Source organism: Sminthopsis crassicaudata, chromosome 4 (assembly GCF_048593235.1).
Source record: "Sminthopsis crassicaudata isolate SCR6 chromosome 4, ASM4859323v1, whole genome shotgun sequence".
Lineage (NCBI taxonomy): Eukaryota > Metazoa > Chordata > Mammalia > Dasyuromorphia > Dasyuridae > Sminthopsis > Sminthopsis crassicaudata.
This window is the reverse complement of record NC_133620.1, coordinates 133,196,900-133,209,662: the sequence shown is the minus strand read 5'-3', so window position 1 is coordinate 133,209,662 and position 12,763 is coordinate 133,196,900. Positions and strand designations below refer to the sequence as shown.

The 12,763-nt window shown below is 38.1% G+C and overlaps 1 protein-coding gene across 1 annotated transcript in view; it reads left to right on the top strand.

The window, feature by feature from the left end:
* The window catches only part of SYTL3 (synaptotagmin like 3), a 99,089-nt gene extending 88,683 nt beyond the window's left edge, over positions 1-10,406 (top strand). Inside the window, exons 11-13 of the mRNA XM_074264679.1 lie at positions 2,581-2,683; positions 5,336-5,506; positions 8,091-10,406. Coding sequence (XP_074120780.1) covers positions 2,581-2,683; positions 5,336-5,506; positions 8,091-8,159 — 343 coding nt within the window. The 3' untranslated portion in view covers positions 8,160-10,406. The remainder of the gene's footprint in view (positions 1-2,580; positions 2,684-5,335; positions 5,507-8,090) is intronic.
* The last annotated feature ends 2,357 nt before the right edge of the window (positions 10,407-12,763 follow it).

Sequence of the window (12,763 nt, the reverse complement as noted above, 5' to 3'; positions counted from 1 at the left end):
ACCCAACTTGAAAGAAAAGCAACTAGTCTCAGAGGAGGATTTACAGCTCTCCATAATCCATAATAGCCACTTATTTACCTCACCTTGCACAATGCCCCAGCTATAATGGCAGCAGAGACCCTCGAGGCAGGGATAACTGATAGTGAGTGTCCTATGGTTGGAAGCTGTCTCTGGGTATTTGTGACAAAGTGCATTGTGAACAGATTGAAAAGAAAATAATGTGTGTGTGTGGAAGCAGGGAGAGCAATTCCGAGTGAAAGTAAATGTGCACAAGTAGTGAGTTTTCGATTAAGGACAAGTTCCCAAAAATATGTGAACCAGTGCTTGTGTGTATGTATGTTATGTGTATGTGGGGGGTATTTTGGGTGTGAATTACCCACACAATTTGAGGGTGCTCCCCCAGGAGAACCTCCACTCCTTGAGATCTGTTTGGCCCTAATTAGGTGTCCCCAGTAGATTCTACATGAATAAAGGGAGTAAGGAAGAAGAGGGAACCCAGAGCCTGAGGCTAAGGGTGTGGGGGGAGGGGAAGGGGGTCTGAGCCTCCACTCTCAGTCCTCCCCTGCTGTCTCCCAACTATAGTCACTCCTAGACAGATGAGAACTTTTTCTCTTCTAAAAATCCCTAAAGGAGATTCCGCAACATTCCTTAGTAAACATGTGTTCAGCAGTTCTTCCTTCTCCTCTCCAATCTGTTATGTGGCAATTTCCCCACCTTGGGTCCTCTGTGAGGGTGTGAGGAAGGGAAAGCAGTTAGTTGACCACCATCCTCTCTAGGATTATCCTTCACACTCCTCACATTGGGAAATTACTCTTTTTTTATCCTTTGATATTGGGGTGAATATCTTTTCCGCATTAAATGGTATCATATCCTAGAAAAAATGATGAATTTGGAGTCAGGAGAGATAAGAATTCACATCTTGATCCTCATACTAGCTGTGTTACCATGGACAAATTATTTAATGGCTCTTTGCCTCAGTTTCCTTATCAGTAAAATGAGAATAATAATAGCACTTGCTTCATAGGGTTATGAGATCAAATGAGGTAACTTGGATAAAGCTCTTTGTAAAACTTGAAATACTGTATAGATATAATATTTTCAACACAGTGCATTTTTTAAATTTGTAAAGCAAAGAAAACAGAGATAGGATACAAACTTTTATTTCAAAGTATAATAATTACAACAAAATTGATGAGTTCCTGATTTATCTAGTGACAAACCAGTTTGTTCTTACAGTTGCATGCAAGAACAACCAAACCTAAAGCTACTGTCCAAACTGCTATATGCTCTCCCAACTCTTTCATATTTCCCATTTCTTTTCATTTTGTCTGTAAACTCTTTTGCCAAAGAGAATGGCTATTGTGAATTCTTTACATGACCGAATCCCAACATTTGGTGTTTATATCAGTCTCATCATCTGGTGCTAAATCCCAAACACATCATTCCCGTTTCTAGACTGAGAGGCAGTATGCTTTGGGTGTGCAATGAGGCTTATATTATCAGACCTAACTAAAGAATAATGGCATCACATTGTTATATAGAAAGGGTCTCTTTTTGGGGGGAGGTTGCAGTGTCCATGTTAGGGGAGCCAATGGGAAATGAATGGGAGGTGGAGAAAAAAGAATATCAACAAAACATTTTAAAAAATAGAAGAAATTTTTAAAAAAAGACTGTAGAAGGCAGGACATGAGGTTTGTTTTGTTTGATCCTAGTTTAGTTTAGTTAAAATGGGCTTCAAGTTACAAACAGCTTAAATGGGAATAACCACACGTAATCAATTATACCCCTTGGCTAAGAATTCACTTTAAAAATTAGAATAGGTTTCAAAAAGGAAAGGACACAGGATAAATGATGAGATTGAGGTGAGCAATGGCACCAAATGATGAAATTGGTGTAGTTATCAATTGTTGCAGTTTGGTATGTCCTTTCTGATTGCCAAAAAGTATTTTTATTTATGAGATAAAATAAATATAATAGACACCAGTAGTGATAAATATGAAATAGATTTGGGAGAATGTATATCTAGCAAGGAAAATGGTTTTAACAATTTTTATTATGAAAAAGATAAGTTCCCCAGTGAAACTCATAATTAACCAGAAGAAAGGAAATATTCCATGAGGTGGGAGTACACCATTGACAGGCAGGCTAAATGCATACGGGAGTTTAGCACTCTAAAAATAATTGAATAATTATAAGAAGGAGAAAGACACCATGAGGCAGAAACAAACCTAAAAAGGGATTTAGCAAAGATGACATAAGCCATGAACAATTTACCGGGGAAATTTAAACTTTGTGGGTTTCATATAACTTGATTTTCATATTGGATACGGTAAGATGGGGTTACCCAAGACCTCCATGGGGAGGGAAGGTTGAGCTGATCCCCATCAGTGCCTGCTTATCTCAGGGAGTAATCTTATCAGTATTTTGGGCTTTCTGCCAGCCTCACCTGGTTACCCAGGACCTCACCATAAGGGGGTAGGTGGGAGAAGATTTGCCATTCTACTTGGTGTTCAACTTTTTAGAATGTTATGTAGAAGATTTCTGACTTTTTTCTTTTTTCTTTCCTTCTTTGGTCCCCAGCTATATAAAGACCTATCTGCTACCTGATAGGGGCTCTCAGGCCAAGAGGAAGACAAGTATCAAAAAGAACACTGTGAATCCTCTCTTTCACGAGACTCTGAAGGTACAGACAGGTCAACATTCATTCAAAAGCTCTGACCCCTTTGCTGCTCTGGGCCCCACACCTGCATGGTCAAAGTTAAACTTATGAGTTTTTCCAAAGTCTCCGAGTCAGTTAAAGTAAGATATAAAAAAAAGCACTAAATACCAACCTATAGATATCTGTAAGCCTCTGTCAATAAGTTGCAAGTCGGGGGAAAAAATAAATTTTAGCCTTTGTTCAGAAAAAGTGCAGTGTCCACTGAACTTGGGAACAATGTTTAGTTAATGATTTCTGGGTGGGGAAAGGGTGAAAAAGAAAACCTGGCTGGACATTCATTTCTAAAGTGGGCAAGGGGCAAGTTAAAAAAAAATTCCTTTGACTTGTTGAATCTTGGTGAATATCAAAGAAGTTTTCTCTTTGCATTGTGCACTATGTAAATGGAGAAACATGTTAAATAAGATATGTTCATAATACATGATAAATGAGATATATGTTAATAAGAATAGAAACCTAGTACTTTAGGTCATGCTTTCAAAATCTTATTTTCCCCATTTTATAGATGGGAAAATAAGTTCTGAGAATTTAAGTGACATCTGTAATAAATTTTCTTGGGTAATGGTTTCAACTAATTTCACTGGAAAGATTTGAGCTAGATTAAAAGTATATATTGTTAGGTTTGTTCAGACTGTTTTTAGATGACTACAAACGCAATATGAGTCCACAGAATGACATGACATCCCCAAAGTAATGTGATTTTAGTTTTCAGTAAGAGAATTGTAGAACAAGGGAAATTATAGTCCTGCTGTTTACTTCCTGGGTGAGACACATATAGAATTCGATTCTACATTCCTGTTTTTAGGAAAGACATTGACAAGCTGGAACATATGCAGAGGATAGTGGTGGGGACCTTAAAACTATTTCATCCAAGATGCAGTGAAAGGATTAGGGATGTTTAAGCTAGAAAATAAAATATTTAGCAAGGATATTATCCTACCTTCCTATGTTTGAAGGACTGCCATGCAGAAGAATGATTGGATTTTCTATCCTTATTAAATACATTACTCTCCTTCATGAACTCTTTGGTCCAACAAAATTGGCTCTTTACTGTTTTTCACACTTAAGGCTCCATCTTCTATTCCTATGTCTGTAATGCCCTCCATCATTATCTTCACCTAGCTTTTTTCAAGTTCAGTATTTGGTTCCAGAAAATAATGTAATATGCCAGGATTTCCCCTTATTGCCTATACGGGCAAGTCACTTAAAGCCCTCTGGGCTGCAGTTTCTTTATTTGTGATTAACCAGTTGACAAGCATTTATTAAGCACATAATATGTATTAGGTAGTACACTAGTAATTGGAAGGAAGAAAAAGAAGGAAGGAAGAAAGGAAAAGAAGGAAGAAAGAAAGGAAGAAAAAGGATGGAGAGGAAGAAAGAAGGAAAAAAGGAAGGAAGGAGACAAGTATTTATTAAATTCCTACTGTGTGTCAGGCACAGTGCTAAGCACTTTGTAAATATTATCTCATTTTATCCTCAAAGCAGCCCTAGAAGTAGGTGCAATTATTATCTCCATTTTACAGATGAGAAAATTGAGATAGGCAGCTGTTAATTGATTTACCAAAGGGTCACACAACTAGTAAATGTGCAAAGTGGGATTTAAATTTAGATCTCCCTGTTTTAAGGCCCAGTGCTTTATTCATATTGAGCCATCTTGCTTTCTCATTGGAATTGCCTCATCATGGGATATAGGAAAACAAAAATAAAATAGTTTCTATCCTCAAGAACTTTCATTCTATTTGAAGGCTTACTTTATCCACTCTATTCCCTTCCTTAGGTAAGCATAATAATTCTGCATTATTCCTAAAAAGGCTGTGTTATTAATTTCCCTATATCTCTACATCATCTTTGTGATTTTTTAAACTAAAAGCTCTTCCCTGGCCATCATTTTCCTATAGATAAAAAACTCCTTGAGGTAGAGACTATCTTGATTTTATACTTTTAACATCAGAACTTAGCACACTTAAGAATACTTTTTCATTTATTCATACATAAATGGAAATCAAAGCCCTGGCTTATATTTGAACAGTTCATTTTCTTCCCTTTTTTTGAATTTACCCATTTCTAGTCTTAAGGCACTTTTCCAAGCTTTTGGCTTTAATGTTTGATTCCTCTAGAATGTTAAATTCCTTGAGGGCAAAAATTGTTTGTTTTTGTTTTTTTGGTAACTATATTCTCAGCTCTTAGAGCAATCTTGTATCTAGCAGGTGCTTAATAAACGCTTATTTGCTTGGACTGGATTTCTAGGACTTGCCAGGAAAGAACTTCACCCTGGGGGAGGGTCAAGGAGATAGTGCCAGAGCAAACAGTCCTATTTTAAGCAGATGATGTTGATTGAGTACAGTAAACCTCTGCTTCTTCCTGGGGGAGAGCTTGACTGTACAGGTGTGGAATGGAAATTTGACACCTGGGAAGCAAAGGGAGTGTCTGTGCTATAGAGTCATTGCAGCAGGCAGCTTCTTTATATTCTGCCAGCAGGCCTGAATCTTGAACAATTCCCGGTGCCCTTCTCTATTCTCAACACTAGTCTATGTACTGAGTGGGTATATGGTATAATGGGAGCCTTCCCGGCTGCAGACACAGATGGAGGTCATTCACCCATCCTGCCATGTTTTGCAGTACCCCGTGGAGTACTCCCAGCTGCAGACCCGGCTGCTCCAGGTCTCCGTGTGGCACTTAGGAACACTCACCAGGAAAGTGTTTCTGGGAGAAGTTTTGATTCCTTTGGCTTCTTGGAACTTTGAAGATAGTGCATCCCATTCATTCCACTGGTATCAGCTCAAAGCTAAGGTGATCCCTGGGTTCAATGTGGTTTTTGTCACATGGTAGGGGGAAAAACTCTTCCAAAACCAATTCCTCAGAGGGTCTGGGGAATGAAAACATTCCTGGGAAGTGGTGGGATCTCAATCACCCTGCCTTCATGGAAGGCTTAACTGACCAGAACTCTGATTTAAAGCAAGATTATGCTAAAATTGTCAGTATATGAAAAATGTATAATTAGTTAGCTTTGTGATTTTTGAAAATTTGTTGCCAAGGTTTTGTTGAAGCATCTGAATATCTTTTTAGGTTTCTTAAAAAACAAAAAACAAAAACCTTCTCAGTGTAACACACACACACACACACACACACACACACACACGATCTGGCCCAGCTCCTCAGGAGTGAGTGACAGATAATGAAAGGGGACTCCATTCAACAAGAGTGTTATTTTTTTTTCTTTAATTATTTGATTAAGAAACTGTGGGAGAGTAAAGATCTCTACCGCAGTAATACCCACGTGTTTCCTGTCAAAGACTTCCTTTTGGCACCTTACTCAATTTCCTGAACCTCCTTCCAAATTTCAGTTGTAGTTAGTCAGTATTGGCTGGTGATAATCACCCCACCCTTCCCTGAAATTCCTAATGTCCACACTGGAATCACAGATCTGAGAAGGCCTTGAGGTGCTATTCAATCCACCCCTCTCCCACGGACGTAAAGATAATGCACTATTGATTCTACTTGGTTGTTATAATTGGAAGTTCAATCCCAAATATACCCTAAAACAATAACTTTAAAGTAAGGAATCAAATGCTATTTAGAGCAAGTAATTTTTAGAAAACTTAACCAATTCTACAATATTGAGCTGGGGAGATAATTATTTCAAAATCAGTTCCATAATTGTAACAACAGCTTTATAGTGGGAAAAACTGTTTATACCTAGGGATTTGGATTTACAGACGAGGAAATAAAGGCAGAGTTAATGAGTTGCATAGGGTCACACACCTGGCATGTGTCTAAAGAGCATTTGAATTCACACTTTCTTGACTCCAAGTCTAACATGGTGAGTTCCAAACAGTATCAACTAAAAATGAAATACCTTAACAGGGGCCAAATAACTGGTTCCTAGTGCTCAAGTTATTTCCAAGTCAATTGTGTTTAGTTAGATTATCCACTTGGTTAGAACATTGGTAAATATTAACACCAAAATAAAAGAAAGGATAAAGATGAGAGGCTCCTGCTTCTAATCTCAAATAGTGACCACCACCACTTCAAAGGGAGTAGACTTCATTAAGCCAGGAGCTTCTAAGGTGTCCATAGCATTTTTCTGGACAAGGGTGCTAAGAGAGCCAATTAAACACAGGCTAAACTCACAGAGACCTGGCAAGGGACAGAAGAAGCATCAAAGTGAGCAAATATATTACTCATAGCTCATAAAGGGCAGAGGAAAAGGAATGTTTTTCATGCAAAGATGTAAAACTTGCACAATTCAGATCAGCTAGAAAGGTCACCTGGGAGGAAACTCTTTAGTCCCATGGCTACTGTAAGATGATACAGACCTCTCTCCCAGTTTGATCCAACAAAGACATGGGTATACACAAAATGCTCAATGTAGCCCCTTCTCTCTTTGATCTTCCAGCTCATGGCACAGCGCCCCCAGGGCATTTCTCTTCCTTGTATCACTAAGCAAGTTGTTTCTTGCCTTCCAGAATAAAAGAGGCCTGGGTTTAGAGACATGGGCCATAGAGTCATGGCCTTAAAAGGAAAGATAGGAATGCTTCTTATTTTGCAGAAGAAGGTCAGTTCCCAACATATTTTTCATCCTTTTTTCCTATTGTAAACTTAAAAAGAATTAAATTATTTAAATCTTGAAGAGGAAGTCCTTTTGAGAAGTCAAAAGGCACATTCATAAATGGCCATTCTTGTAGTCAGGAAGACCTAAATTCAATACAGCCTTGATACAAATTAGTTGTGTGACCATGGATAAATCACCTAAACCCTGAGGGCCCCAGGCAACTCTTTAAAACTCCAATTTGCAGGTGGATTACTAATCTGGGAGTTTCCTCACTGATGAATTTTGCTAGTCTGTACTAAAAGAAAAAAAAAAAAAGTAGAAGTTGGGGGGTGAGGATGAGGAGAATTGGGTCAAACACAGAGGCAACTGCATCTGCACTATTCTTTTATGTATAGCCTAAGCTGTAAATCTGTTGTATCCCCTTTAAGCATGGTCTTCAAGCATGGTCTTCCCAAAGAAAAACTAGAGGGAGCCTAGAAATGCGCCATTTTGCTATATGGCAACTGACTGGGCTCTCTTACCACTGCACATTCAAACAAGGATCACCTTCTAGGAAGCCATTAGGATCAAAGATTTTGTGCGTAATGATTGGGGCTCAGGACACAGGTAAGGTGGGGCAGCCTTTGCTCTCCTTGAATCTTGTTGCACTCCTCCAGGGTAGGGCTCATATCCAAATCACTGGGGCTCCAATCTCCACCCACTCCTTCACTTTCTTGCTCCAGTACAGAATCACTGCCAGAGCTTCATAAATCCAGGGCACACCTTTAATTATCTAGACTGGTTCTGATTCATGCTGTGGTTTTCTTTCCCTCTCTTTCACAGAATCAAAGAACTGCAGACTCTCAGAGTTGGAAGAGATCTCGGAAGTCATCTAGTGCAACTTTTACCTAAAGAACATCCTCTCAAAATACAAACTCTGCAAGTGTTTGTACAGCCTTGCTTGAAGTGCTCCAGAGATGAGGGGAGCCGTTTTTACCTTAACATTGTGCTGTTGGCTGGGATTTTTTCCCCCTAACATCAAGCCTAAATGAGGCTTTCTGCACCTTGTTTTCAATGTCGATAATTCTGCTCTCTGAGGTCAAGTAGAACAAGTAACAGCCTTCTAGATCCTTAAAGACAGCTACCATGTCTTCCCTGCCCTCTCTGGTTAAATATTCCTGGATCCACTTTTATATGTATGGTCTTATTGCCTTTCATCATCCTGGTTATTCTCTTCTGGATGCAGCTGTTGATGTCTTTAAAATGTATGGCCCTCATCTGAACACAGTGTTCCCAGTAGAGGCTGAACAGGACAAGTCCATATGAACACATTTGCTTTTTTTTGGCTGCAATATCATACTGTTGATGTATATTGACCTTTCAGCCTATCAAGTCCTACCTCCCCCGAAGTCTTTTTCTGATAAACTACTATCTTCCACCTTATACTTGTAAATGATATATTTTTTAAAATCCATGGTACACATTATTTTTTTTTCTCGTTAAGTTTCATCTTAACATGATTCACACTTTTATTCTCAACACAGACTCAATCAGTGGGCATCTCAGATTTCTTTCCACACCCCCAGGGGTAGTTTCTAGCACCATGTCATCTTGATAGTTAGCATCTAAAGAATGTCCTGATGCTTCTAAATACACAACCTCTACCACCACAAAAGTGCCAGCAATTTTGTCCCAGCCCAACCCCTGATGTACAGCTGTTCTGCCTTCCAATATGGGTGATGAGGCTGGAGAGAAGTTTTGGGGAGAGTCTTCATGAGTAATCAAATTCTTGCTTCTGCCATCGATCCCTTTCATTCACCAACAATTCCATCAGCAATGGAAAAATGTTAACATTGTTGTTTTGATCTAATCTTTCTTTTTGACCCTTTGTTCCTTCTACCAGAGCGGCTACATAGCTATAGCATGGCAGATATTAGGTAGTTAGAGGAGAAACTGGAGAACTGGATAATCTATAAGTTCTATTTGTGTTTTGAGTAATCAAGATTTGACTTGTCTTTTGATGAGGGAGGGGAAGGAGAACTACCCTTCTTCTAAACAAAGATACAGGTAGCAAGGTAAATCAAACTGGCATTTTTTCTCCCCACCCAGAATTTTATGATCCTGGGCCCATAGTCAGGTGGCAATTTCCAAGGCTGATTAAAACATTGGCAAACATGATCCAGTAGCACTGGGCAAGGACAGTCATCTTAGGGCAGCCAAGCATGTCAGCTATAGTCATGAATCTCTTTCAAGCAGTAAATACCTAATGAAAGTCCCTTAGTCAATATTTCTCAAGGACCTGTGAAATATTAGAGGAACTCAAAAGGTACATCACATACTAATTATGTGTGTATTTTAATGTGCCAAATCTCTCTTATTGCCTTGTCAAGTAATAAGCTTAGAGAGCCTTATCCTCAAAGTGATCAAAAAGTACTAGTTTTATTATAAAGAAAACAACTTTGAAAGACATGAGAACTCTGATGCAATAGCTAAAAGTCTAGAAGACAAAGGATGCAAACCATCCACCATTTGACAGAGAGATGAAAGACTCAAGATGGTAAATAGACATATTTTTGGACCCAGCCAATGCAAGAATTTGTTTGCTTAATTATATATTTATTACAAATTGCTTCTTTCTTTTTTATCCAGGCATGGGGTAGTGAAAGAAAGAAAAAGAAAAGAAAGAGAAGGAAATAAAGAAATAAAAAGATAGAAAGAAGAAAAGAAAAAGGAGAGAAAAGAGGGAAGAAAAAAAAAAGGAAGGAAGGAAGAAAAGGGGGACAATGAGATATCTGGAAAAATGTAGAGAAGAGAATGGAGGCCCGAACAGTACAGTTGAGCAGAACAGCTTTGAAAACCAGTCTTTACTTTTTATATTTTTATATACTTAAAATTATATAAAGTATATATACTTTCTATATACTTACAGAAAGCATATAAAATATATATACAATATATATAAAGTATATAAAAGTATACTTTTTCTTTCTTGGAGGAGGAGGAGGAGGATATATACTTATATACTTAAAGAAAAACAAGCTCTACACAATAGAAATCTTCAGTTTCATATATAATTCTCTTTTTCTGTTCTATGATGTGTTTGGAAATGCCCATTTTATTTGGTGTTAAGTTCAGAATAAAAGTCTACCATTTCATCTATGAAGTTTTTTTTTGAATACCAGCCCCAAAATTGTTTCTTCCTCAGCTGATCATTCACATTCCACATTCATTATGTTCTAATTTATATTTTATTTATGTACATATTATAGTTTCTCTACTAGTTTATAAACTCACGCTTTGAGAGGAGATATCTTTATTTATTTCTATACCCTTTCCCTTTTCCCAGCATAGTACCTTGCATATAATAATCATTTAAGAAGCAAGACAAGGCAACAAGTGTTTATTAAGCACTTACTATATATTGTAACTGGCACTGTGCTAAGCTCTGGGAATACAAATATTAGGAAAATAAAAGGTGGTTCCTGCCCTCAAGAAATTTTCATTCTAATGGGGAAAGACAATACACAAAAGGGAGTTAAATGAAAAGGGGATTGGAGAAATGAAGGCTGAATATAGTTTTGAAGTCCAGAAAGTCAGAAGCATGGTTGGGAGGAAAATGAAGGTTGACCAATCAAAACCCTTCTTCAAAATGGAGGTCTTGGGAAGAACTCACTAAAGGGTCCTTGCATTTGTGTGAAGGACATACTCAAGTGTTAGAAATCACATTTCCCCAGCCCTTAAAGTGGGTTCTGCATTTTCCCAAATAGATCATTAACTGGCTGACTGATGAAATGAATGAATATCCCCTCACTGACCATCAGAAAGAAAATGGCTTTTTTCAATAAACAGTGCTGTAGATCTGGGATTCAAATTTGGTTCCTTTCTGAGTAGTGAGAAAGATTCACACTCTTCTAACTCTATAAGATGCCAGGAGTCTAGGCAAGGAGACTTTTGACCCAAGGTGGGGGTACTTCCTCCCAGGAATGGGGAGGGCACACTTGCTTCCTATCACAACTGCATTTCTTCTCTGTATTGACTCAAACATGTTGATCCCAATTAGTGCCTTGCCTCCTGTTCTTCTACTGACCTGTGCTGCTAGGAAGTACCCTATATCCTCCTACTGCAAATGGAGACAACTATATGGAGGAATAGTGATCAAGTAAAAGTTCTTTGATTTGGAAAGTCACAGGGATGATCAGTTTATTAAAAGCCCTTTCTAGAAGGGAGTGTTGATTTAATTACAGTTTTCAGAGCAAGAGATGGAAATGTGGATAGAAGAAAGGAGAGAACTGAGTGAAAGATGACTGGAATTCAGAAACATGATCCCCGGGGAGTTCAGAGCTGAAAGGCTGAGCACAGTGGATGGGCAGGGTCTCTGGAAGTCCATTTTGGAGGGTACAGTGGTAGGGTAGCAGGTCATAGTATGAGACAGCTGGAGGAAATAACGGGGATTAGAGCAGAGTTTCCCCTTTTTCTGGCATGACTGAATCCACAACACTGCTCCTGCACCCCAACTGTTCCTTTGTCCTGGGCAAAAAAGTAGCTAGTTATAACTAGAGGTAGGGCTCCATGTACTTCTGGCTATCACAATTTTCCAGTTCTAATTGAAGTCATTACTTAAAGTAGTCAAATTCTGTTGGGGGAAAGGTGTAAGGAAGGTCAGATATCCTTCAAAAGTAGGAAAGGAATATGATAGGCAAAGAACCCATAAAGATAGTTTTATCTTTAGTCTCCCAGCTTAGTTTCCTTTCTTCCCCCTTAACCTTTTGCTCCCAGTCCCTTACCTTGGCTTGCTTATAAATGCATATTCAAGGCGGTCCTATTCATGGTTTGTGAATTGATGGCTTAAATGTGGGGCCACGGAGTAGGCTCATGGATCAAGGCTTCCAGGAGTATTCTTAGAAGTTAAGGAGGAAGGACAGGGTGTTGCTTATTTGTTAGGAAAAGGTCAATCTGTCTCTTAATTACTGCGATTCTGCCATCATTTCTTTTCTTTTTTAAATTTTATTTTAATAACATGATTTTTCCAATTACATGTAAAGATAGTTTTCTGCATTCATTTTTGTAAGTTTTTGAGTTCCATATTCTTTTTCCCTCCTTCCTTTACCTCTCTCCCCCCCCCAAGATATCAAGCAATCTGATATGTTATACATGTACAATTGTGTTAAACATATTTCCATATTGGTCATTGTGAAATAAAAATCAGGATAAAAGGGAAAAACTACAAGAAAGAAAAAAAAGTAAAAATAGTATGCTTTGATCTGCATTCATTTCTAGATGGAATAGCATTTTCTATCCCAGTCTATTGAAATCATCTTGGATCATTTGTATTTCTGAGAAGAGCTAAGTAAATCATAGCTGATCATCATACAATCTTGCTGTTACTGCATAGATTGTTTTCTTGGTTCTGCTCACTTTACTCAGCATCAGTTTATTTAAATCTTCCCATCAGCTTTTTCATCACTTCTTATAAAACAATAGTATTCCATTACATTCATATAACATAACTTATTTAG